Source organism: Oncorhynchus keta, chromosome 7 (genome assembly GCF_023373465.1).
Source record: "Oncorhynchus keta strain PuntledgeMale-10-30-2019 chromosome 7, Oket_V2, whole genome shotgun sequence".
NCBI lineage: Eukaryota > Metazoa > Chordata > Actinopteri > Salmoniformes > Salmonidae > Oncorhynchus > Oncorhynchus keta.
Genome location: NC_068427.1, coordinates 30,250,036 through 30,277,456, shown reverse-complemented (window position 1 = coordinate 30,277,456; position 27,421 = coordinate 30,250,036). Strand labels below are relative to the sequence as shown.

At 43.8% G+C, this 27,421-nt stretch overlaps 2 protein-coding genes across 2 annotated transcripts in view; both read right to left on the bottom strand.

The window, feature by feature from the left end:
• Positions 1–27,421, bottom strand: part of LOC127931025 (uncharacterized) — a 254,429-nt gene that overhangs the window by 1,210 nt on the left and 225,798 nt on the right. The gene's annotated exons all lie outside the window — the stretch shown is intronic.
• akap17a (A kinase (PRKA) anchor protein 17A) lies at positions 5,003–22,557 on the bottom strand. The gene is made up of 9 exons (XM_035773899.2): positions 22,420–22,557; positions 21,782–21,878; positions 21,124–21,233; positions 20,774–20,903; positions 20,360–20,563; positions 17,942–18,166; positions 7,861–8,009; positions 7,324–7,564; positions 5,003–7,186 (listed from the first exon to the last, which is right to left on the bottom strand). Exons 2-9 carry the CDS (start codon positions 21,869–21,871, stop codon positions 6,248–6,250), a joined length of 2,088 nt encoding a protein of 695 aa, XP_035629792.1. The 5' UTR covers positions 21,872–21,878; positions 22,420–22,557; the 3' UTR covers positions 5,003–6,247.

Sequence of the window (27,421 nt, the reverse complement as noted above, 5' to 3'; positions counted from 1 at the left end):
ATTTTCTATATAATTGCACCAACAGTTGTTGCCTTCTCACCAAGCTGCTTGCCTATTGTCCTGTAGCCCATCCCAGCCTTGTGCAGGTCTACACTTTTATCCCTGATGTCCTTACACAGCTATCTGGTCTTGGCCATTGTGGAGAGGTTGGAGTCTGTTTGATTTAGTGTGTGGACAGGTGTCTTTTATACAGGTAACAAGTTCAAACAGGTGCAGTTAATACAGGTAATGAGTGGAGAACAAATCAAATCAAATTTATTTATATAGCCCTTCGTACATCAGCTGATATCTCAAAGTGCTGTACAGAAACCCAGCCTAAAACCCCAAACAGCAAGCAATGCAGGTGTAGAAGCACGGTGGCTAGGAAAAACTCCCTAGAAAGGCCAAAACCTAGGAAGAAACCTAGAGAGGAACCAGGCTATGTGGGGTGGCCAGTCCTCTTCTGGCTGTGCCGGGTGGAGATTATAACAGAACATGGCCAAGATGTTCAAATGTTCATAAATGACCAGCATGGTCGAATAATAACAAGGCAGAACAGTTGAAACTGGAGCAGCAGCACAGTCAGGTGGACTGGGGACAGTAAGGAGTCATCATGTCAGGTAGTCCTGGGGCATGGTCCTAGGGCTCAGGTCCTCCGAGAGAGAGAAAGAAAGAAGGAGAGAATTAGAGAACGCACACTTAGATTCACACAGGACACCGAACAGGAGGGCTTCTTAAAGAAAAACTAACAGGTCTGTGACAGACGGAATTCTTACTGGTTGGTAGGTGATCAAATACTTATGTCATGCAATAAAATGCAAATTAATTACTTAAAAATCATACAATGTGATTTTCTGGATTTTTGTTTTAGATTCCGTCTCTCATAGTTGAAGTGTACCTATGATAAAAATGACATTTGGTATGCATGTATGTGCATGCAGACACATTTTTAAAACACATGCTGAAGGCAGAGCTTCAATCAGCTGTCTCCCCCATTTCCAGAGTCAATCATACCCCAAAAACAAACAAACACACACACAGGCATGCTTACACACACACAAACTTCTCCACACATACAGTACCAGATAGCTGTGAATGATTTCACAACTCTGATTCCTCCACATTCCTCCTTCCCCGCCTATCACACAGCCAATGACGACTGACAGACACCAGGCAGAGAGAGACCGGGTAAGGAAGACAAAGTGCTTGGTTCTGAAATAAATCCTTTAACTTGTAATCCTAGACTACAAAATCACTGAACCATAACAAGTTAATTATTATCATTAGATTGACTGTGAAGCTCAAGGCCATTCTACAACTTCTCACTTTCCTAATCTTTTCTCACTTCACTGATACTTTTTCACCAGGCAGGAAAGCAGAGGGGGAGAGAGATAGAGAGAGAGAGTGGAGGAGAAGGAGAAGATGGAGAGAGAGGGAAGGGGTAGAGATGAAGAGCTGTATGTGTGTGTGTGTGTGTGTGTACGTCTCACCTGTACATGGCTTCAAACAAATCATCAACTTTGACACCAAATGCCTTCTCATACTGGTTACTGCCTTCCCCGGGGAGAAACAATCACTTATACTGAGTTAGAATCTGAATAAACAATCACATCTCTTTTTTTAATCATACAGGACAAGTTCAGGTACCTCTTTCAATACTTGTCCAAACATGTTCTCCTTGGTGAACACAACTCGAGTGAGAGGACTCACCTCACAGCATCAATCAGGTAATGCCAGCAGAGTTAGAGTCTTGGAGCTGTAGTGGATGGACCGGGTCAGATACAGCTTCTCAGTACCGCTCAGGCTGGCCCTGATTAGCTGCACTACCTCCTCTAGAGACAGGGGGAGCTGTGACGAGGCCAGCAGATCAAATAAACCCATCTCACACACTGTAAACAGGGTCTGGGGGAGAGAGGACAGGGTAAAACACACAACCATCAAACAGTGCCCGAGAATGGGACTTGAATCCTATGTGGGTGTATCTATGTGTGTTACCTTGGAGACCAGGAAGCCTTCCATATAGTCCAGAATCTTCTATGTGTAGGCAGCAGCTGTAGCAGCATTAGTTGTACCAGCCGCCAGCTCCATTGAAAAACTCTTCCCCGGTCCCTCAGCCGTAGCCTCACTAGACACCACTGTTTTTTAATTTATTTCACCTTTATTTAACCAGGTAGGCAAGTTGAGAACAAGTTCTCATTTACAATTGCGACAGCTGGTTGACTAACATACGTTTGTGCCTGTCACTGTATGAGACTGTCAGTGTTAATGCGTGGCCTCCTGTTGTCAAGAGATCCTGTATGAGTCCTTTAGGAGTGTGTCCTGTATGAGTTGATCCCAAGTCAATCCTGGTACTGCTACTACTGCTAGTGGAACGGCCGAGAGCTCTCGTGAGTGTGTGGTAGTACAGCCGACTGAGGGAGTAATGTTAACGACCACTGCTGTCTCAGTCTCAGTGAGAGCAGCAGGGTTTAATCAGACAGACCATACCTCAATTACACACACTCTAATAACTACACACACACACACACACACATACTCACCTCATACTGTTTCAGAATAGCAATATACTGGGGCCTACTTGAACACTAACAATACACTTACCACCTTACTATAATTACACACAAAACCTCATCTCAGTCTGTAATGAAACACCAAATGAGTTAGAATAATTAAATGTATATTTAGAAGGAATGATGTAATATGCTACTAGGTACTAGGGATGGGCTTTTTTTTTTTACTGTTCAGAGTTCTCCCATTGTTCTTTTCAGAGTACTCAGGTAGGCCTGCACTGGATTAAAACAAAATAATCACATTTATCTTTAGGCCTATGCCAACAGTGTTCAACAACGCCTAATTAATCATAACCATTACAGATTACTCTTAATTCTTAAAATTGCCCCATATACACTGTGTACAAAACATTAGGAACACCTTCCTAATATTGCGTTCCACCCCCTTTTGCCCTCAGAACAGGCTCAATTCATCAGGATATGGACTCTAAAAGGTATCGAAAGCATTCCACAAGGATGCTGGCCCATGCTGACTCTAATGATTCCCACAGTTGTGCCAAGTTGGCTGGATGTCTTTAGGGTGGTGGACCATTCTTGATACATATGGAAAACTGCAGTGTGAAAAACCCAGCAGAGTTGCAGTTCTTGACACACTCAAAACAGTGCACCTGGCACCAACTACTATACCCCATTCAAAGGCACTTAAATATTTTGTCTTGCCCATTCACTCTCTGAATTGCACACATACACAATCCATGTCTCAGGGCTTAAAAAGTAGGATTTAAACCTCCTCCCCTTCATCTACACTGATTGAAGGTGACATCAGTAAGGGATCATAGCTTTCACCTGGTCAGTCTGTCGTGGAAAGAGCAGGTGTTCCTAATGTTTTGTAGAGTCAGTCAATAAAAAGCAAGCACCATTTCAGATGGGACCACCCATACGTAGAATGTATGCACACATGACTGTAAGTCGCTTTGGATAAAAGCGTCTGCTAAATGGCATATATTATTATTATTATTTATTATTATTATCTAACCCGTAATATCAACTGGTTATATTATTATTATCATGGAACACAATCTTCAGAAAGGCAGTAACCTCAGCAGTGGCGCTTGCTTGAAGAAGCCTATAGCTGTGCAATTGCATAGCCTTGTTTTGTTAATTAACAGACAAGACGCTGTTATTTCCAAACCATTAGTCCAGACACCTAATTAATAGTAAAAGATGTAACATAATAGAATAAAATAGAACAGAATAGTGATGTGCATAGTCTGCAACAGTTATTTTCAAAGTATAATAATTTGAAAACAGGGCTCAATTTTGCAAATTAAAACTTTTTTCTGGGTTACAAATCAAAATCTGTCTTTTCGCTATACAGAGGTTTGATCTAGATTATTCTGGCATCTTGCTTATGTTCTGAGTGGATGAACAACTCCACATTGAACTGTGTATGGTGATGAATCACAGCCAGGACATGTTTGAGAAGGCCTATGCTTAATAATTCTGATGAAAATACACCCTTTGTCTTTAACAACCAAATGTTTTTGCGTGTTTTCAGGGTGGAACCTGTCTATGTTTAGGGGGGTGTTATAGCTTAGGTATTCAACCCTTAGCCTACGAGATCCGGAGCTTTCTGGTTCTGTTCTACCTGATAATTAATTACTCCCACCTGGTGTCCCAGATCTAAATCAGTGCCTGATTAGAGGGGAACAATGAAAAACAGTGGCACTGGCTTGGAAGTCCCGAGTTGAATTTGAGGAGCCTAGGCCAGGGATGGGCAACTCCAGTCCTCAGGGGCCTGATTAGCATCACACTTTTGCCCCAGCTAACACACCTGACTCCAATAATCAGCTAATATGTACAATGTTTTGTCATTTGATCAGACATGTACTACTTTGTTACACACATGATCTTCAGTTTAGAACGCAATTACTTTCATCAGCTGTGTTTGCTAGGGATGGGGAAAAAGTGACACCATCCCTGGCAAACCAATTCTAAATGGCACTAGCAGTTTACAAAGTAGCCTAAACGGAAAATAGACAGGATGCAATTATTCCAAAACTGCAGCTTGTTATTGGAACACATTTTCCTACTTCAATCACCCAGTCCATTTAGAATATGATAAAGCTCTCATCATTTGGCAAGGAATGTACTTTTTATAGGCATTTATTTCTGTAGGCCTAACAGGGAGCTTGTGTGTTGACGGAATACAACTGAGTGAATGAGACTGAGGGGAAAGGGACTTTGGAGAGAACTGTGTGATGCTTGGCTTTGTTTATTTTTGGTTTTGCCCTGCAAATGCACAAATACAACACTAGAGTCAAAGCAAATTAACATAGTCTCCAAGACAATATTTAACTTGCCCGTTCGGGCAGCCACAAAGCACATTCCACCAAATAGTTTAAACAATGTAGAATATATCTATTTTTTCATCTCTGGTTAAAGATCGAGCTTTGATGTCCATCCCTAGTAGGTATTAGGTTAGTAGGCTACCCACGCATTCAGACAGAATATACATCTGAAATAAATCACTACTTTTTTGTAGTTTCTTTATTACAACAAATAAAATGACAAGTGCGTTGAAGACATGCTGCCGCCCATCAGAGCAGAGAAACATGAGAATATACAGTACAGACTGATGAGCCTCCTGACACCCTGACCTTTATACAACCTATATACAACATTACCCACTGACACCACTCTGCTCTGTTTTACATACTTTTATCAATAAGGCAACTTAAAATGTTCTTATCCACAGAACTTCAGCAGGGACACCATTAAAATAATGAACATGGTGAAACTAGGCTTCCGTCTGGGGTGGGTGCTGTTAAACACCGAGTCACCAGAACAGGGCTGACACTGAACTTTAAATCACACACTTTATATTTATGAACCACTTTATGTTATAGTGACATTATCAAATCAAATTCTATTGGTCACATACACATGGTTAGCAGATGTTATTGCGAGTGTAGCGAAATGCTTGTGCTTCTAGTTCCGAGGAAGGAGAAGCCATAGTAACATCATTTAACCACGTTAGAACTAAAACTACAGCCTCGTCTGGTGGTCAAAACGTGGAACTCAGAAACATGACATCTGGTCATCTTTAGCCTGTAAATCTTTGGCTTTGATTTATCTCTAGAAAAACGACAGAAACTAAATAGAATTCAAGTAATTGAACCAACGTCGGTCAGTTGTTTAACACCCCACCCTACTTTATCCTAGGGTAAAAAGCTTGACTTAAACTACAGCTGCCTATTTACTGTACTAGACTGACATTTTCCCATAGAACTACAGATCCCTGCATCCTGCTGAAGCATTAATACTTAACTACAATTCCCAGAATCCAATTAAAGCTGTTCTTCTGAAACACAAACCAGGCCATTCACTGTGACCCGAAAAAGATCAAGTATGTTTTCTGTATCCCTCTTCTATGTCTTTCTACACAGGAGACACACTCACCACGTGATCAATCTACAGTACATGTGTCAAACAGAACATAATAGCAGTATAGCATTTTTTAAAATTCAGTAAATAAACCAACTAGAGATGAACAAAGAGCATTGGGGGGAAGAGAGAGCGCGAGAGAGAAAGACGTCTGTGTGTGTGTGTGTGTGTGTGTGTGTGTGTGTGTGTGTGTGTGTGTGTGTGTGAGAAGCTGATATGGCCCAGAGAAAGTAGCATACTAGAACGCCTGACCATGCATCACTTAAACTAGACCCAGGCATAGGGTCCTCTTCTGTCTCCTCTGGCTGCGTTTAGTATCGTCTAGAACGAGAATGACTCCTACTACGCTTCCTGGAGTCTCTACTCCTCTCTGTACTCCTGTCCTTCTCTCTGCTCCTCTCTCTACTCCTAGAGCTGCTGCTACTAGATCTGCTCCTGCTGTCTTTATGCCTACGGCCCCTCCTGCCTCTGCTGCGGCTCCTCTCACTAGAGCTTCTGCTCCAATCATGGCTGGTGCTCCTGCTGCTACAGCCCCGTCCATGGTGACTGTCTCTCCTGTGGCTACGACTACCACTCCTCCGTCTGCTATCGCTTCTCATCTTAGAAATGCGACTTCTCCTCCGTCTGCTATCGCTTCTCCTCTTAGAACTATGACTTCTCCTCCTCCTCTGACTATCACTCCTCTTTCTGCTAGAGCTTCTTCGTCTCCGGCTGTACCTCCTCCTACACTGGCTATGGGACCGACTCCTCTCCCTTTCTCTAGGTTTCTCCCTCGCCTCTCTGCTTCTCCATTCATTACCTCTCCTCTCCTCTATGCCTCCTCGCCTCTCCTCCCTCTCTCCTATTTGTTTCTCAGTGACGTGTGATCGTACCATAGCTCTGGGTCTCTCCTCTCCCCTCGGTTTCACCCCGTTCACCCCCAGGGCCCTTCCTGTCTTACTCAGGTCGGAGCTGTCTCCCTTGTGCATGGTCAGGGCTGAGGGTTGGGTGGAGGTGTGGTTTTCTCCCTCCCCTCCAGCCTTCTTCAGCAGGTTACCAACCAGTCTCTCCCTCAGCTCCCTCTCTCTGCGCTGCAGATCCAAGGCACGCCCTTTCTCTAACTCCACACGTCTCAACTCCGCCTCCTGCTCCCGCCTGCAGGCCTCAAGCTGCTCCAGCCGGGCTAACTCCTCCTTCTGCCTGGCTAACTCCTCCTTCTCTCGCTCCTCTCTCTCCACTCTCTCCTTCTCCTGTTGTTGCTGTTTCAGAGCCTAGGGAAGGGAGAGAAGGAGAAAGACACCGATTGTAATGTAGGTCCTATCAGCATGTGTCTGTATTAAATGTGCATTGGTATAGGTGTACGTACTGGTGAATTAAATTACACCATGCAAAAAGTGTGTGTGTGTACCTTGGTCCTGCCCAGTAGTTCAGCGATAAGGCGTATCGACTCCAGGTTCCTCTGAGCCAACAACAGCCTTCTCTCCTCTGTCGCAATCTTCATCTGCAACTTCTTTTGCTCTTCCTCCTGTCTCCTCTTCACCTTCTTTAGGTTCCTCCTCTCCTCCCGGTCCCTCAGCTTTTGCTCTCGTTTACGTATCCTCTCCTCCCTCCTCCGTTCCTTTTCCTCCTCCTCCGCCTCCTTCTGTTTCCTACAACCACAGCAGAAGCATGGTTCATTCACTAGTCTAATACATAGCTCTGCTACTGTCTACCAATACAGGCCCTAGTAGCTTAGTTCCTACCACCTTTGGTTTGCAGATCTGAAGGACTGGATGGGTGACAGCAATGTAGTGGACGCTTACACTCATTGGAAGACGAGGTGGGGCAATCACCATGTTCCTTACACCTATCCAGTCCCCTCAGAACTACAGACCACTAAAGCGGCAAAGACAGGGGACAATGTTTTCAGGCCAGGCATATGACCTAATCTCTTTTCTCTGCACACCTCTCCTCCTCCTTGTGTCTCTCCTCTTCCTCCTTCTCCTTGCGTTTCAGCTCCTCCCTCTGTCTCTCCAACTCCAGTATTCTCAGTCGTTCCTGCTGCCGTCTCTTCAGAGCCACGTCACTCAGGTGTTTACTGGTGTCAAAGGTCACCTGACAGACAGACAGGCAGACAGTTAGCTGAGTGAGTTGGAGTAGGACTGCAGGGTCCACTAGTGACACGTGGGTGTTTATTCGTGTCAAAGGTCACCTGACAGACAGGACGTGCTACCCCCCTGCCACTCTCCTCCTTCCACCCTCTCTCCTCATCCCCTCTTGCTCTTATTTTGGGCTGAGAAGCTGTGACCCACGTGGTTTAGACAGCCCTCTCTCCTAATTTCTCCCTCTGCCCCTCCATCTCTCTCTTCATTAAGGAAGAACAGTTTAGTTCTGGATTAGGGACCAGGCCTCCCGGTTTGGTCCAGTGATCCTTGGAATTATAATGGACCTGACTTTCACTTCACCAAAAGACCTTAAACCTGCTGTCCTACACAAGCCCTTCTCTACCGACTAACATCCATTAGCATACACTTGGCCTCGATGGACCCCCCCTTCCAGCCTATGGTGCATCAACATTCTAACAGTCTAATAAATACATTTCATATATGCTATCAGAAGAAGAAGAATTTGGTTGTGTTTATGGAGGTCTTAGTATAGTATACTAAAAAACAAAAGAACCTAATAGCATTTTAATTAGTTTGTTACTCTAGGCTAAAACTAAAAACCACAAGTTGAAGAGTTAAATCCATCACAAAGAAATCCACTATAATTTCATTTTGGCAGGTCTAAAGAAAGATTGTGAAAGAAAATGTATTTAAAAAATCAGAAGAGCATATTGTAAGTGTATTATGTTACTAGTCTTTTCTTAGTAGCCTGAGCAATGTTGCTATGTGAGTGGTCATGTGCTGAACACATTGTGCTGAACGCATGGACAGCGTGCGAGTAGTCATGTGCTGAACGCATGGACAGCGTGCGAGTAGTCATGTGCTGAACGCATGGACAGCGTGCGAGTAGTCATGTGCTGAACGCATGGACAGCGTGCGAGTAGTCATGTGCTGAACGCATGGACAGCGTGCGAGTAGTCATGTGCTGAACGCATGGACAGCGTGCGAGTAGTCATGTGCTGAACGCATGGACAGCGTGCGAGTAGTCATGTGCTGAACGCATGGACAGCGTGCGTAGTCATGTGCTGAACGCATGGACAGCGTGCGAGTAGTCATGTGCTGAACGCATGGACAGCGTGCGAGTAGTCATGTGCTGAACGCATGGACAGCGTGCGAGTAGTCATGTGCTGAACGCATGGACAGCGTGCGAGTAGTCATGTGCTGAACGCATGGACAGCGTGCGAGTAGTCATGTGCTGAACGCATGGACAGCGTGCGAGTAGTCATGTGCTGAACGCATGGACAGCGTGCGAGTAGTCATGTGCTGAACGCATGGACAGCGTGCGAGTAGTCATGTGCTGAACGCATGGACAGCGTGCGAGTAGTCATGTGCTGAACGCATGGACAGCGTGCGAGTAGTCATGTGCTGAACGCATGGACAGCGTGCGAGTAGTCATGTGCTGAACGCATGGACAGCGTGCGAGTAGTCATGTGCTGAACGCATGGACAGCGTGCGAGTAGTCATGTGCTGAACGCATGGACAGCGTGCGAGTAGTCATGTGCTGAACGCATGGACAGCGTGGATAGTCATGTGCTGAACTGGGACAAAGTGATATAGTCATGTGCTGAGCATGGACAGCGTGCGGTAGTCATGTGCTGAACGCATGGACAGCGTGCGAGTAGTCATGTGCTGAACGCATGGACAGCGTGCGAGAGTCATGTGCTGAACGCATGGACAGCGTGCGAGTAGTCATGTGCTGAACGCATGGACAGCGTGCGAGTAGTCATGTGCTGAACGCATGGACAGCGTGCGAGTAGTCATGTGCTGAACGCATGGACAGCGTGCGAGTAGTCATGTGCTGAACGCATGGACAGCGTGCGAGTAGTCATGTGCTGAACGCATGGACAGCGTGCGAGTAGTCATGTGCTGAACGCATGGACAGCGTGCGAGTAGTCATGTGCTGAACGCATGGACAGCGTGCGAGTAGTCATGTGCTGAACGCATGGACAGCGTGCGAGTAGTCATGTGCTGAACGCATGGACAGCGTGCGAGTAGTCATGTGCTGAACGCATGGACAGCGTGCGAGTAGTCATGTGCTGAACGCATGGACAGCGTGCGAGTAGTCATGTGCTGAACGCATGGACAGCGTGCGAGTAGTCATGTGCTGAACGATGGACAGCGTGCGAGTAGTCATGTGCTGAACGCATGGACAGCGTGCGAGTAGTCATGTGCTGATGGACAGCGTGCAACATGTGCTGAACTGGACAGCGTGCGAGTAGTCATGTGCTGAACGCATGGACAGCGTGCGAGTAGTCATGTGCTGAACGCATGGACAGCGTGCGAGTAGTCATGTGCTGAACGCATGGACAGCGTGCGAGTAGTCATGTGCTGAACGCATGGACAGCGTGCGAGTAGTCATGTGCTGAACGCATGGACAGCGTGCGAGTAGTCATGTGCTGAACGCATGGACAGCGTGTCATGTGCTGAATGGACAGCGTGCGAAGTCATGTGCTGAACGCATGGACAGCGTGCGAGTAGTCATGTGCTGAACGCATGGACAGCGTGCGAGTAGTCATGTGCTGAACGCATGGACAGCGTGCGAGTAGTCATGTGCTGAACGCATGGACAGCGTGCGAGTAGTCATGTGCTGAACGCATGGACAGCGTGCGAGTAGTCATGTGCTGAACTGGACAGCGTGCGAGTAGTCATGTGCTGAACGCATGGACAGCGTGCGAAGTCATGTGCTGAACGATGGACAGCGTGCGAGTAGTCATGTGCTGAACGCATGGACAGCGTGCGAGTAGTCATGTGCTGAACGCATGGACAGCGTGCAGTAGTCATGTGCTGAACGCATGGACAGCGTGCGAGTAGTCATGTGCTGAGCGCATGGACAGCGTGCGAGTAGTCATGTGCTGAACGCATGGACAGCGTGCGAGTAGTCATGTGCTGAACGCATGGACAGCGTCTAGTCATGTGCTGAACGCATGGACAGCGTGCGAGTAGTCATGTGCTGAACGCATGGACAGCGTGCGAAGTCATGTGCTGAACGCATGGACAGCGTGCGAGTAGTCATGTGCTGAACGCATGGACAGCGTGAGTAGTCATGTGCTGAACGCATGGACAGCGTTAGTCATGTGCTGAACGCATGGACAGCGTGCGAGTAGTCATGTGCTGAACGCATGGACAGCGTGCGACATGTGCTGAACGCATGGACAGCGTGCGAGTAGTCATGTGCTGAACGCATGGACAGCGTGCGAGTAGTCATGTGCTGAACGCATGGACAGCGTGCGAGTAGTCATGTGCTGAACGCATGGACAGCGTGCGAGTAGTCATGTGCTGAACGCATGGACAGCGTGCGAGTAGTCATGTGCTGAACGCATGGACAGCGTGCGAGTAGTCATGTGCTGAACGCATGGACAGCGTGCGTAGTCATGTGCTGAACGCATGGACAGCGTGCGAGTAGTCATGTGCTGAACGCATGGACAGCGTGCGAGTAGTCATGTGCTGAACGCATGGACAGCGTGCGAGTAGTCATGTGCTGAACGCATGGACAGCGTGCGAGTAGTCATGTGCTGAACGCATGGACAGCGTGCGGTAGTCATGTGCTGAACGCATGGACAGCGTGCGAGTAGTCATGTGCTGAACGCATGGACAGCGTGCGAGTAGTCATGTGCTGAACGCATGGACAGCGTCATAGTCATGTGCTGAACGCATGGACAGCGTGCGAGTAGTCATGTGCTGAACGCATGGACAGCGTGCGTGCTGAGTAGTCATGTGCTGAACGCATGGACAGCGTGCGAGTAGTCATGTCTGAACGCATGGACAGCGTGCTGTCATGTGCTGAACGCGCATGGACAGCGTGCGAGTAGTCATGTGCTGAACGCATGGACAGCGTGCGAGTAGTCATGTGCTGAACGCATGGACAGCGTGCGAGTAGTCATGTGCTGAACGCATGGACAGCGTGCGAGTAGTCATGTGCTGAACGCATGGACAGCGTGCGAGTAGTCATGTGCTGAACGCATGGACAGCGTGCGAGTAGTCATGTGCTGAACGCATGGACAGCGTGCGAGTAGTCATGTGCTGAATGCATGGGCAGAGTGGATATTCTTGGAAAAAGTGATATTTAGAAATAGAGCTGCACCACTTGAATGTTGAGTTATTTGACAAAGGTACATTACCGGTCAAAAGTTTGAGAACACCTACTCATTCAAGGGTGTTTCTTTATTTTTACTATTTTCTACATTGTAGAATAATAGTGAAGACATCAAAACTATGAAATAACACATCTGGAATCATGTAGTAACCAAAATAGTATTAAACAAATCTAAATATATTTTATATTTAAGATTCTTCAAATAGCCACCCTTTGCTTTGATGGAAGCTTTGCACACTCTTGGCATTCTCTCAACCAGCTTCACCTGGAATGCTTTTCCAAGTCTTGAATGAGTTGCCACATATGCTGAGCATTTGTTGGCTGTTTTTCCTTCACTCTGCAGTCCAACTCATCCCAAAACATCTCAATTTGGTTGAAGTCGGGGGATTGTGGGGGCCAGATCATCTGATGCAGCACCCCATCACTCTCCTTGGTCAAATAGCCCGTAAACAGCCTGGAGGTGTGTTGGGTCATTGTCGTGTTGAAAAACAAATGATAGTCCAACTAAGCGCAAACCAGATGGGATGGTGTGTCGCTGCTGAATACTGTGTAAGCCGTGCTGGTTAAGTGTCCCTTGAATTCTAAATAAATCACAGACAGTGTCACCAGCAAAGCACCCCAACACCATAACATCTCCTCCTCCATGCTTTACGGTGGGAAATTCACATGCGGAGGGCATCCGTTCACCAACCCCGCGTCTTACAAAGCCACGGCCGTTGGAACCAAAAATCTCCAATTTGGACTCCAGACCAAAGGACACATTTCCACTGGTCTAATGTCCATTGCTTGTGTTTCTTGGCCCAAGTACGTCTCTTCTTATTATTGGTGTCCTTGGTGTCTATTGGTGTTTCTTTGCAGCAATTCGACAATGAAGGCCAGATTCACGCAGTCTGCGCTGAACAGTTGATGTTGAGATGTGTTACTTGAACTCTATAATGAACTTATCCTCTAGAGCAGGGGTAACTCTGGTCTTCCTTTCCTGTGGTGGTCCTCATGAGAGCCAGTTTCATCGTAGCGCTTGATGGTTTTTGCGACTGCACTTGAAGAAACTTTAAGTTCTTGAAATGTTCCGTATTGACTGACCTTAAAGTAATGGACTGTTTCTCTTTGCTTATTTGAGCTGTTCTTGCCATTTCACCTTTATTTAACCAGGTAGGCTAGTTAAGAATAAGTTCTCATTTACAACTGCAACCTGGCCAAGATAAAGCAAAGCGACACAAACAACAACACAGAGTTACACATGGAATAAACAATCAGTCAATAGCACAATAGGAAAAAAAGTGTATTTTACCAATTACGGCTATCTTCTGTATACCACCCCTACCTTGACACAACTGACTGGCTCAAAAGCAATAAGGAAATAAATTCCACAAATTAACAAGGCACACCTGTTAAATTAAATACATTCCAAGTGACTACCTCATGAAGCTGGTTGAAAGAATGCCAAGAGTGTGCAAAACTGTCATCAAGGCAAAGGGTGGCAAGTTGAAGAATCTCAAATATAAAATATTTTGATTTGTTTTACACATTTTTGGCCAATACCGATATCCAATATTTTCCTTGCTGAAAAAAACAATACCGATAACCGATATTCAAAATGTTTAGAGGCCTTTTAAGCATTCTATTACAGTGAAATAGTTAACACACACACATGGACACAGCGGTCTAAAGCACTGCATCTCAGTGCAAGAGGCGTCACTATAGTCCCTGGTTCGAATCCAGGCTGTATCACATCTGGCCGTGATTGGGAGTACCAAGTTTGGCTGGGGTAGGCCGTCATTGCAAATAAGAATGTTCTTAACTGACTTGCCTAGTTAAATAAAAAGGTTACACACACACACCAAAAAGTTATTTGTTGGCATTTACGTATGTCCCCATTACCAGTAAAACAATCAAAACCTATTTCTTTCACTTACTTGCTGTGCTGTTTCGTTGTTCAGTCGTTTCATTCTCAACCAGGATTTCTATGGAATGCTGTTTGGGTCTTTGCATGTCAAAAAAGATACGTCAAATATCACTATTTGACGTGTCAAATAAGCTAGCTTGTTGACCAATCAGGACCTGAATATGGCTGCACGTCACATTATAATTTAACGCATTCATACATTTTTTCCGTAGTTATTACACATTGATTACACTCACTTGTATTTCATGTGTCACAACGATTCATCGATATTAATGCTATGATGCAGGTAAAGTTGTCTCGCGCACCTACAGTGCTGGTCATAAAAAAATGGATGCAAACAATGTTCTTCTCCAAAAACATAGCAACACGACATCTGTTTCAGTAGCTACAGTTAGCTAGCTAACTACATAGCTAGGTGTCATCATCTAAAATAACCCTAATTTATAAGACAGTTTGTTATTTGATTAATGGTGGTCGGACCATCTATGTGATGCTTGCCACAATAGTGGACTTTGCAGTTAGCCTTCAAAATAAAAGTACGTCATTAACAGTAATGCAAATTAATACAAATAGTAGAATTATGACATAATTAAATAGATCATGCTAAACAAGGTTGGAATGTTATATAAAATCAACAAGACAATTTGTTGAAATCACACCTTATGTATTATACTTTAGAATTGCATTGGGGGCATACTTATTTTACTGTACAGCCTTACCTATGGATTGTGGATCAATGACATGGGGTATCATTCTAATCAGTGACACCCGGAGAACATTAGCGTCGTAGTGTCACGCCTTGGTCATAGTGTTTTGTGTTTCGTTATATATTTGGTCAGGCCAGGGTGTGACATGGGTTTATATGTTGTGTTTCGTATTGGGGTTTTGTAGGCATTGGGATTGCGGCTGAGTAGGGGTGTAGCTTAGGTTGGCTGCCTGAGGCGGTTCTCAATCAGAGTCAGGTGATTCTCGTTGTCTCTGATTGGGAACCGTATTTAGGTAGCCTGGGTTTCACTGTGTATTTCGTGGATGATTGTTCCTGTCTCTGTGTAGTGTTCACCAGATAGGCTGTAATAGGTTCACGTTCCGTTTGTTGTTTTGTATAAGTTATTTCATGTATCGCGATTAATTTATTAAAGACTTGAGTAACCACCACGCTGCATTTCGGTCCGACTCTCTTTCGACAAACGAACGCCGTTACACGTAGCTCTTATTGCGGGACTCTGAAACAACTGAAATGAGCCACAATTATTGTCAACCTGTGTGTATTGAACACTATTCCTGAGGAAAAAGACAATACTGCGTGGATGTTTTGGAGTCTGATAACTCTGAGAGGGATATTGGCAAAAAATATTGGGTATTGAGTAGACTGTCACCCCATTTCATTGATCCCCAATCCTTAGGTAAGATTGTACAGTGCAATATGAATGTCAATACACACGATAGGCTGACTGGGGAGGCGGACTGGGGAGGTGATTTCACAGTCACAGTCCCGCGATAAGAGCTACAACGCTAATATTGGCATGTTCTGTGGGTGTCACAGAGTAGACTGCTACCCCATTTCATTGGTTCACATTCCAACCTTGTTTCACATTATCTGGTCTAAATATGGCATGATTCCACCAATTGTAACCATCTGCATCACTTTCAAAACGGTACTTTTATTTTGAAGGCAAACCGCAAATTCCACTATTGGACCTTCAATCCTTATTGTGGCAAGCTTCACAACACATAACCCGGTCCGGTCGAGCCTCGCTAGCCAGAAGAAGCTAGCTGGCTGCTTATAACGTTAGCTTTGGGCAACAGGGTTAAGTAGCTGGCTTGCTATTTATTTTAAGATCAATTTCAATAGGCGAACAACAAGTGGCTAACTAGCTAATACTTACAAGGATTCCTAAATCATTGCTAAGAATAGTGAAAATGACTTCAGTTTCTACTGGTCATTGTTTTCAGGCTGGTTGTATAGGTGCGATCTAGGTACCAAGCTAAAGCTAGCTAGAGGTGGAACAAAATTTGAGGTGGAACAAATAGTGCTTTATTACCAATGCGGTACTGTAAAACACATTGTTCATGGCCGGTGTTTGCTTGTTTGCACAGCTTTGACAGTGGTGGCAGCTTGGCTTGCACGTACAAATGCAGAACACACAACATTCTATAATACAACTGTGTTATTTGACATGTCAAATTAAACGCTTATTTAACAGCATAAAATAGTGCTTTTTGACGTGTATCTTTGAAATGCAAAGACCCAAACGGCGTTCCATACGCATTTCGTGAAGCTAATAGCAGTGACGTAAATACTGTGTAACTCCGGTAGGGCAAAATCTGAACAATAGCGCACTTGGTAACGTTAGTGTGTACCGGTGCTCGACAAGTCGCGAAAGCCAATATCACCCACGACAGAGAATGGTTGATTGTCAAGGGCAATGAATTCCATTATCTTGGTGTTAATGGATTTCGCCTTTGAGGCATCTCGCTGAAATGTTCTTACTCTTTGAAATGACTGTTCGTCTTGTTGAATGCTTGATCCACACAGCAGACATTGTGGGCTGAGTTAAGAATGCTGTGTTGCAAGTGTAGCGCAACATTTTTTTGTGGCGTCATTACGTCATGTACCTACGTTATATAGGTATGCACGGTAGCTTTGACATCGGGTTCACGTTGGCGTTAAACTAGACATCGGGCCGATACAGATGTTAGCTAATATCGTCCGATTCCGATATGTTCACCGATATATTGTGCATCCCTAGTTACTACATGATTCCATGTGTTTTTTCATAGTTTTGACGTCTTCACTATTATTCTACAATGTAGAAAATAGTAGAAATAATGAAAAACCTTTGAATGAGTAGGTGTTCTAAAACTTTTGACAGGTAGTGTAAATGTTACAGAAACTGATAATATAGAGAAATCTAAGACACCCATCTCTCATGTACAATTTGACAACTGATAATATTGTCACTTATCAAACTATTGTCAATTTAATCTTGTCTTTAGGCTAACTCTTATTATGTGTGAAATTAGTTTGGGTATAGTTTACGTGTAGTTTTGGTATAGTTTCAAATGGGCCGGCTGCGCAGGCTGACTGACATCGTTTGTATCCCCTCGCTCAATAACTCGGATTGAGTCAAGGATATGTTTAGCATTATTCTAAAGGCCTACTGCAACACATAGCATGGTTTCACTTCCCTTACAATACATTGTATTAGTAATAGTTATTGGAAATAAAACAGTCCTGTAACAGATTATTATTTCAAAGTAAAAAGTAAAAGACAATGATATCAACCTGCAAGGGGTGTGGTCAAATGATTAGCTATAAAAATGAGCGCCGACGTTGGTAAATAGGCGCAAACAATAATCCTTACACTATTATATGTTTTAATTGAATCAACCTCTTCACCCTCCTTAATTCAGTTAGGCCTAATTCAAATTAAATTGGGAAATAATGTGCACAATTATTGGCCATGCATTCATTTGTCTTTCAGTGAGGAGCGAGAGACACATTAGCCCCTGGCTGGGTACCAACATCCTACAGCGCATTGTCTTAGCTGGTTAAAAAGGGAATAGGTGTGAAGAAAACAGAGAAAAAAGGCTTGAAACACTTTGTTTGTGATTTAAAAATTCTGACCAATGAGCAATGTAAAATACAAACTTTAAGGAAAAGTCAGGGAGGGTCGTTGCATTTTGGGGGGGGGGGGTTATTTTACAAAATCAAACCTCAGTGGTCGTTGGCCTATGGCGGTTCTAGTGCTAACACAGCAGGACAATCCCCTCAACCCTCACCCAAATCTAACATTGTGGATACCCTCCTCTCCCTTCTAATATATATATATATGTATATTTGTGTGTGTCTGTAGTGTGGATAGTGTGTGTAGTTCAGTACCTTGATGTTGCAGGCCACAGCCTTGCCATCCTCTCCTTTGTACATGAGCTTCATGCCTCTCAGTGTGTCCATGGCCTTGGCGAAGCCATCGTACTCCTGGTACTGGACGTACGCCTCAAAGTTAAGATGGCCGCCAAAGGTGAAGGTGTTGAAGTTCTTATCAAGAGTCTCCTCTCTGTACGGGTCCAACATGGGGATGTCTACATGACGCACCTGACCAAAGCCCTGGGAGGAGTGATAAGGTTAAGTGTAGGGCTGGGACAATACAAGTATTGTGATACTCATTAGTATCGTGGCAAGGAAACAAAACACAAAGTGGATTTCACTTCTTATGTTAGAAACAAACATGTTGTCATCCAGAGTCACATTTATTTATATACCAAGCTATAGAACACAATATTTTACATACAGCAGGTTTTTAAAGGACCACAAGTTAAGTCTGCTTGTGTTTTCATTTTAGCCATGGAAAGAATATTGCGATACTGGTATCGTCCCGGCCCAAATTAGGATGTGTGTATTAGGGTAATTGATTGATCAATGACGGATTGAGTGATTGATTGTTAGGTACAGTACCGGTCAAAAGTTTGGACACAACTACTCATTCAAGGATTTTTCTTTATTTTGCTATTTTCTACATTGTAGAATAATAGTGAAGACATCAAAAGTATGAAATAACACATATGGAATCATGTAATAACCTAAAAAGTGTTAAACAAAGTAGCCACCCGTTGCCTTGACTACAGATTTTCACACTCTTGGCATTCTCTCAACCAGCTCTCTCAATGCTTTTCAAGTCTTGAAGGAGTTCCCACATATGCTGAGCACTTCTTGGCCGCTTTTCCCTCACTCTACAGTCCAACTCATCCCAAACCATCTCAATTGAGTTGAGATCATGTGATTGTGGAAGCCAGGTCATCTGATGCAGCACTCCATCACTCTCCTTCTTGGTCAAATAGCCCATACACAACCTGGGGGTGTGTTGGGTAATTGTCCTGTTGAAAAACAAATGATCGTCCCACTAAGCGCAAACCAGATGAGATGGCATATCACTGCAGAATGCTGTGGTAGCCATGCTGGTTAAGTGTGCCTTGAAAATAAAAATCAGTGTCAACAGCAAAGCACCACCACACAATCACACCTCCTCCTCCATGCTTCACGTGGGAACCACACATGCGGAGATCACCCATTCACCTACTCTGCGTCTCACAAAAGACCAGGGATGCAAACTGGTGAGGGCGCAAAAAGGTGACAGGTTTTTTGTTGCACTGAAACATGCATTAAAAAAAAATTTGCCTGACGTCACCTCTTCGTTATCGTTCAGGGGATGCGCTGCTGTAACTGCCAAGCTGTCTTTCCAGAGCACTGATGCTGTAACTAGTAAATTGGTTGTCTCTTCTTTCTTCAGTCACGTGCTGTGCTGCATTTTAGTAGGTAAACAATTGGATGAGCCTTGGATACACCCAGTATTGCTCCCCTCCCCCAAAAAACTTTTCTCATCGGATCTACACGAATCACGTAGATCACCTATTTTGGATTCAAAAGGCTGAATTTCACCGAAAGGTGACTAGTTTGCATCCCTGAAAGACATGGCGTTTGGAACCAAAAATCCCAAATTTAGACTCATCAGAGTAAAGTACAGATTTCCACCGGTCTAATGTCCATTGCTGTTGTTTCTTGCCCCAAGCAAGTCTCTTCTTATTGGTGTCCTTCAGTAGTGTGTTCTTTGCAGCAACTCAAACAGTTGATGTTGAGATGTGTCTGTTACTTGAGCACAATGAAGCATTTATTTAGGCTGCAATTTCTGAGCTGCAGTTAACTCTAATGAACTTATCCTCTGCAGCAGAGGTAACTCCGGGTCTTCCTTTCCAGTGGCGATCCTCATGACAGCCAGTTTCATCATAGGGCTTGATTGTTTTTGCGACTGCACTTGAAGAAACTTTCAAAGTTCTTGACATTTTTCAGATTGACTGACCTTCATGTCTTACAGTAATGGACTTATTTGATCTGTTCTTGCAATAAAATGGGATTGGACTTTTACTACATAGGGCTATTTTCTGTATACCACCCCTACCTCGTCACAACACAACTGATTGGCTCAAACGCATTAAGGAAATAAATTCCACCAATTAACTTTTAACAAGGCACACCTGTTAATTGAAATGCATTCCAAGTGACTACCTCATGAAGATGGGTGAGAGAATGCAAAGAGTGTGCAAATCTGTCATCAAGGCAAAGGGTGGCAACTTTGAAGAATCTCAAATATAAAATATGATGATTCCATATGTGTTATTTCATAGTTGTGATGTCTTCACTATTATTCTACATTGTAGAAAATAGTAAAGAAATAAAGAAAACCCCTTAAATGAGTAGGTGTGTCAAACTTTTGGCTGGTAGTGTATACAATGAGTTCTTTCCTACCTGGAAGATGGTCTGCAGGGCCATCTCGGAGGGCCGATCAGGGGGACCGTCAGGCAGGGTAAACCAGCGGCAGGGCAGGCCCTCCAGGCGGATGGTGTCTGGCCTCTCCCCTGGAACCGTATCGTTCATGTCCTTGGCGTCACGGAAGAACGAGTCCCAGTCATAACGTGTCGGGAAGTCCATCTTATTCTCCACTGCACGCACCTGGACACCCCACAGACCAGGGGAAAATGATCATCAGTTATATCAGCTACATGATGTATTATTCCCCGTTAATTTACCAGTCCGGTTGATTAGGATAATTTTTTTAATGTTTTACAAGAACTTGGGGAAGGTACTCTATCACCAAAAATACAGATTTTTTGTTAACACTTTACCTGACACATTTTAACCCCTACATAACAGTTCCGTTACCTTGAGTATGTCAGTGAAGCCGCTGAGTTTGATGCTCTTGCCATCCAGTTTGGCCAGTAGGATCTTCACCACCCCTCTGTTCTCCACCTCGCCCTCGAAGCGGATAAAGTCCATGGTGCTCTTAGAGATCCTGGGGAGACAGCGGTGAGACATATTGCTTGATGATTACAGCTTCATTCAATACATCTATCCATACCAGAAAGTACTGATACCAGGCAATCAGTATTGTCATGGTTTTACTGTTATTGTAGAGTTATTAGCTTGCTTGTAGCTCAGCTATAAAAAAAACACAAATGACCTTATGTCTATAACAGTATGAATATGTTCCTATGGACAGTGCACATGACAACCTGAGGGCAGAGAACTGTTCAGGAGCCACCATGGCCTTCACCCTCTCCATCACCTCCCAGTTAGAGATGCTCTTCCCAGGCAACTTCAGCTGGGGCAGTGCCACACTCAACTGGAAGAGAAATCATAGAATACATCTTATTGTAATACATGCTCATCTGGATGTCAAATGCATTGCGTTGGAGATGCTCATTACTTCAGGTACAGGTGTATTTGCCTGGAAACACTATGTTGAATTACATTGAATTGTACGTCAGGTCAGAAATGAGCATCTGAATCAGGAATGTTTCCTTACAACCTCTACAAGCCAGAATGTTGAATTAATGAATATGTTTGTGTACGTTACTGTTTGTGGGATGAGAATGAGAGACAATATATCCACAGGAAAGTATAATTACATCAACTTTTCAAAGCGCAGGTAGTGCATTCAGATTCCTATCACCTGAAGCATGCACAGAACCATGTAATCACGTGCATGAGCTCGGCAAGTGTGCTTGCATTTTAGATTTTTTCCTCAGCTTTAGATGATATGAATCTACTACATTTTATTCAACATCCTGGCTTGTAGAGGTTGTGAGAGTTAACTTTTCTGAGTCAAACGCTCATTCCTACCCAATGTAGAATTCAATGTCGTGTTTCCAGCCAGTATGTGTCACTCACCGTCATCTTGGCGATGGGTTTCAGGAACAGGTTGTACTCCTGACACAGACACACGGCCTCAGTGGTGTCATGGACGAGGGTGGTCATCATGACCTGACTACAGAGGGAGGGGAGAGTGTAAGAGGGGGCCGGGCGAGTCAATGGGATCAGTGTCGAAAAATGTGTATATGTACTGTCTTTCATACAGTACTATTGCTGTAAATCTGGTTGGACGGCCGGCCGGTCAGCTAGCTATAATTCATGTAGCATAAATTGCCAATGAATGGATGTCTTGTTATCTACAAGCTAGCTACTATAATTTTTTCTAATGAATCAGTAACGTTAACTTAGCCATCTTGCTTCTTGACATCTTTTATCGAGTCACTCACTATAAAGGACATCACTGTGAATTTTTACTAGCAAACTAACATCATCTAAATATCCGATATGTACCTAAGCAATACAATTAATAACAGAATATATCTAGCTTGCCGACTAGCTGCTACGACCGAATGGTTTCACATAGGTAACGACGTTAGCCGGCTAACATAGCAGCTAACTGTTAGCCGGCTAATGGTAACCAATGCGGCCGCAGCACTTTTATACTGAAAAAAAACCCCACTGAAATCATTGACAGTTAATGATGTAAATACACCAACCTGCTTCACCAGCTGCTAAATATATGTATTTTTTGTTGTTTGTATGTGTTAAAATTAGAATATGTTCACAAAGCGTCAATTAACTGTAGTTTTCTGCACAACAAATGTAGCTTCTCGAAGAAACTTCCGAGTTGAGAGAACTTTGAACTTACCGGAGACATCCAAATGTCTTTATACTGTAGAAAAAATACTTTACCGCCACCTCGCGACGATTCCCGAAGCGCATTTGCGCAGACACTGTTTTACTAACAAAATAACTGTGTAACATAATTACATCTTTGCAAATCATCTCAATTGTCTTGTATCAGAGAGCATCAACATTTCCCACCATCATCACATTTAGAAAATTATAAAATTAGCAAATACTCTTTTCCTGTTGCTTTTCTAAGATTTCTGCGAATGGATACCTACAACTGGTATAGGGATGTGAGGTGCGTGGGGGCAGCCCATGGGAAAAGTGTATTTTCCAATATTATATAGTTTACTAGCTGCTTATCCATGGTAGATCACTGGTTAATTTTACAAAACAATCTACTAAACTATTTCTCAATGATTCTTAAAATTAGGGTAGCTTTGATCATGCTTTGTGATACACATGGTTTTATGTTAGTTAGTTAGTTAGTCCACACAACATGTCACCCTGTCAGCTACAGTAGAACCTGATGAACAACATGTGGGAAAACAATACAATTGGACATGCTTTTTTGTCCTACCAGATTCACGTTGAGAAGGTTCTAGCTAGTGTATCCCTATGTCCTCCGACTCTTGTTGGATGTAGGTGTCTGGTTTGTCAGGTCCCAGGTTCCCATTACTGTTATGATATTTTATTTACGTTAATTACAATTAGCGTTTTACTTTAGCGCAATCTGTACCTCACAGAGCAGATATAGTAATAACATGCTGACCAAATCGGCTACATTGCGTGCGCGAGAGCATTGCAAAATACATGTACACTTAGATGTTATTCAATCGTTTCATCCAAACTGCTCGCGTGTCAACAGCTGCCTGTGTAACCAGGCACTCTTGACATGCTGGTCCCATCTATTCATTGGTTTTTATGAGTATATACCCAAGTGGGTGATTGAAAGTTGAGGTCCACACTCCAATCCAGTAGTGATGGGAAGTTCCACTCTTTTTAAAGGTGCTGAATGGTCAATCCAACATCTGCATTGGAATGCAGCATTTATGGTGATATGTCCTCTGCAGAAGTCAGGACATTCATACATCTTGTGCTTTGCCAAACAGAACAGTTGTGAAAGAAGTTGTCAAGGAAGTGAGTCTGTTTATACAGGACCTCCCTTCCTCACCTAACGTCAACCAATCATGTCAATTTGGAGCTATACAGAGCCCTCCACATTGTTTAACATTTTGAGAGGTACACACACTGCACAATGATGTGGTATGGAGCACAATATGGCCTCTGCATGCCTCTGGAGGCCCCACATGTGCATCACACCATCAGTATGGCGCCTCCGACCACATATTCGGGTCATGCATAAATTGGCTCTTACTGAAGCTGATCTTTTTGAGTCTTTCAGTCAAAATTAACAAGTTAACAAACAGATCACCGACCATTTCAAATCCCACGATACCTTCTCTGCTATGCAATCTGGTTTCCGTGCTGGTCATGGGTGCAGATCAGCCACGCTCAAGGTCCTGAACGATATCATAACCGCCATCAATAAAAGACTATACTGTGCAGCAGTATTCATCGACCTGGCCCAGGCTTACGACTCTGTCAATCACCACATTCTTATCGGCAGACTCAACAGCCTTGGTTTCTCAAATGACTGCCTCGCCTGGTTCACCAACTACTTCTCAGATAGAGTTCAGTGTGTCAAATCGGAGGGCCTGTTGTCCGGGCCTCTGGCAGTCTCTATGGGGGTGCCACAGGGTTCAATTCTCGGGCCGACTCTTTTCTCTGTATACATCAATGATGTCGCTCTTGCTGCTGGTGATTCTCTGATCCACCTCTATGCAGACGACACCATTCTGTATACTTCTGGCCCTTCTTTGGGCACTGTGTTAACTAACCTCCAGATGCCATACAACTCTCCTTCTGTGGCCTCCAACCTCTCTTAAAATGCAAGTAAAACTAAATGCATGCTCTTCAACCAATCGCTGCTCGCACCTGTCCACCCGTCCAGCATCACTACTCTGGACTGTTCTGACTTAGAATATATGGACAATTACAAATACCTAGGTGTCTGGTTAGACTGTAAACTCTCCTTCCAGACTCACATTAAGCATCTCCCATTCAAAATTAAATCGGCTTCCTATTTCGCATCAAAGCATCCTTCACTCATGCTGCCAAACATACCCTCGTAAAATGGACTATCCTACCGATCCTTGACTTCGGCGATGTCATTTACAAAATATCCTCCAACACTCTACTCAACAAATTGGATGCAGTCTATCACAGTGCCATCCGTTTTGTCACCAAAGCCCCATATACTACCCACCACTGTGACCTGTATGCTCTCGTTGGCTGGCCCTCGCTTCATATTCGTCGCCAAACCCACTGGTTCCAGGTCATCTATAAGTCTTTGCTAGGTAAAGCCCTGCCTCATCTCAGGTTACTGGTCACCCTAGCAGCACCCACCCATAGCATGTGCTCCAGCAGGTATATTTCACTGGTCACCCCCAAAGCCTATTCCTCTTTGGCCACCTTTCCTTCCAGTTCTCTGCTGCCAATGACTGGAACGAATTGCAAAAATCACTGAAGCTGGAGACTCATATCTCCCTCACTAAATTGAAACATCAGCTGTCAGAGCAGCTTACAGACCATTGCACCTGTACATAGCCCATCTGTAAATTGCCCATCCAATTACTTCATCCCCATATTTTTTCCCCTTTGCACCCCAGTATCTCTACTTGCACATTCATCCACTGTACATCCATCACTCCAGTGTTTAATTGCTAAATTGTAAAACAAAAAAATCGCCACTAGGGCCTATTTATTGCCTATTTAGATTTTTTTCTATTGTGTTATTGACTGTATGTTTGTTTATTCCATGTGTAACTCTTTGTTGTTGTTTGGTATCGCACTGCTTTGCTTTATCTTGGCCAGGTCGCAGTTGTAAATGAGAACATGTTCTCAACTGGCCTACCTGGTTAAATAAAGGTGAAAAAATAAAAATTAACTAATCAATTTGTTAATTTGAGTCAGTAGGCCTAAAAGCCAACTTGATCCGAAATGTGGTCGGAGAGTTATAATTCTACAAGCTTCTCATTTACATGTCATTCACAATAAGAGGCTTATTGGAGCTGTCATCAGTGACAGACTTGTAAAAATGTGCTTTAAACATTGTACATTTGTTGATTGATAGGCATACAAATAAGATTATTTCTTGATACAGGTTAATTAAGCAAGGTCTATTTTTAATTTTTAGTTAACCTTTATTTTACTAGGCAAGTCAGTTAAGAACAAACTCTTATTCACAATGACGGCCTACACCGGCCAAACCCGGACAACGCTGGGCCAATTTGTGCGCCGCCCTATGGGACTCCCAATCACGGCCAGTTGTGATACAGCCTGGATGCCAACGAAGGTGTCTGTAGTGATGACTCTAGCACTGAGATGCAGTGCCTTAGACCACTGCGCCTTAGACCACCCCCAAATGATAGACATTACCAGTCAAAAGTTTAGACACATCTACTCATTCAAGGGTTTTTCTTTATTTTTACTATTTTCTACATTGTATAATAATAGTGAAGATATAAAAACTAGGAAATAACACACATGGAATCATATAGTAACCAAAAAAGTGTTAAACAAATTAAAATATTGTTATATTTGAGATTCTTCAAAGTAGCCACCCTTTGCCTTGATGACAGTTCTTGGCATTCTCTCAACCAGCTTCATGAGGTAGTCATCTAGATAGCATTTTATTTAATAGGTGTGCCTTGTCAAAAGTTCCTTTGTGGAATATCATTCTTTCTTAATGCATTTGAGCCAATCAGAAGTGTTGTGACAAGGTAGGGGTGGTATATAGAAGATAGCCCTATTTGGTAAAAGACCAAGTCTATATTATGGCAAGAACAGCTGAAATAAGCAAAGAGAACCGACAGTCCATAATTACTTTAAGACATGACAGCCAGTCAATCTGGAAGATTTCAAGAACTTTGACAGTTTCTTCAAGTGCAGTCACAAAAACCATCAAGAGCTGGCTCTCATGAGGACCGCCACTTTTTCAGCTGAGAGTTACCTCTGCTACAGAGGATAAGTTCATTAGAGTTAACTGCACCTAAGAAATTGCAGCCCAAATAAATGCTTCAGAGACTTCAAGTGACAGAAACATCTCAACATCAAATGTTTAGGGGAGACTGCATGAATCAGGCCTTCATGGTCGAATTGTTGCAAAGAAACCACTATAAAAAGGACACCAATTAAAATAAAAAACTTGCTTGGGCCAATAAACACGAGCAATAGACATTAGACCGATGGAAATCTGTAATTTGTCTGATGAGTCCAAATTTGAGAATTTTGGTTCCAACCGCCATGTCTTTGTAAGACGCAGAGTAGGTGAACGGATTATCTCTGCATGTGTGGTTCCCACCATGAAGCATGGAGGAGGAGGTGTGATGGCGTGGGGGTGCTTTGCTGGTGACACTGTCAGTAATTTATTTAGAATTCAAGGCACACTTAACCAGCATGGCTTCCACACCATTCTGCAGCGACACACCATCCATTTGGTTTGAGCTTAGTGGGACTATCATTTGTTTTTCAACAGGACAATGACCCAACACACTTCCGGGCTCTGTCAGGCCGATTTGACACAGAAGGAGAGTGATGGGGTGCTGCATCAGATGACCTGGCCTGTACAATCACCCAACCTTAACCCATTTTAGATGGTTTGGGATGAGTTGGACCGCAGAGTGAAGGAAAAGCAGCCAACAAGTGCTCAGCATATGTGGGAACTCTTTCAAGTCTGTTGGAAAAGCATTCCAGGTGAAGCTGGTTGAGAGAATGCCAAGAGTGTGCAAAGCTGAATATAATATA

Bases quoted from the DNA above. Each gene is read 5' to 3' on its own strand.
- akap17a (XM_035773899.2), bottom strand. From the start codon at position 21,871: ATGATGACCACCCTCGTCCATGACACCACTGAGGCCGTGTGTCTGTGT. The intron at 18,167-20,359 runs GTAGGAAAGAAC...CACTCCTCCCAG, and splicing joins CCCTGCAGACCATCTTCCAG to GGCTTTGGTCAGGTGCGTCA. The intron at 7,565-7,860 runs GTGTGCAGAGAA...CTGTGGTTGTAG, and splicing joins AGACACAAGGAGGAGGAGAG to GAAACAGAAGGAGGCGGAGG.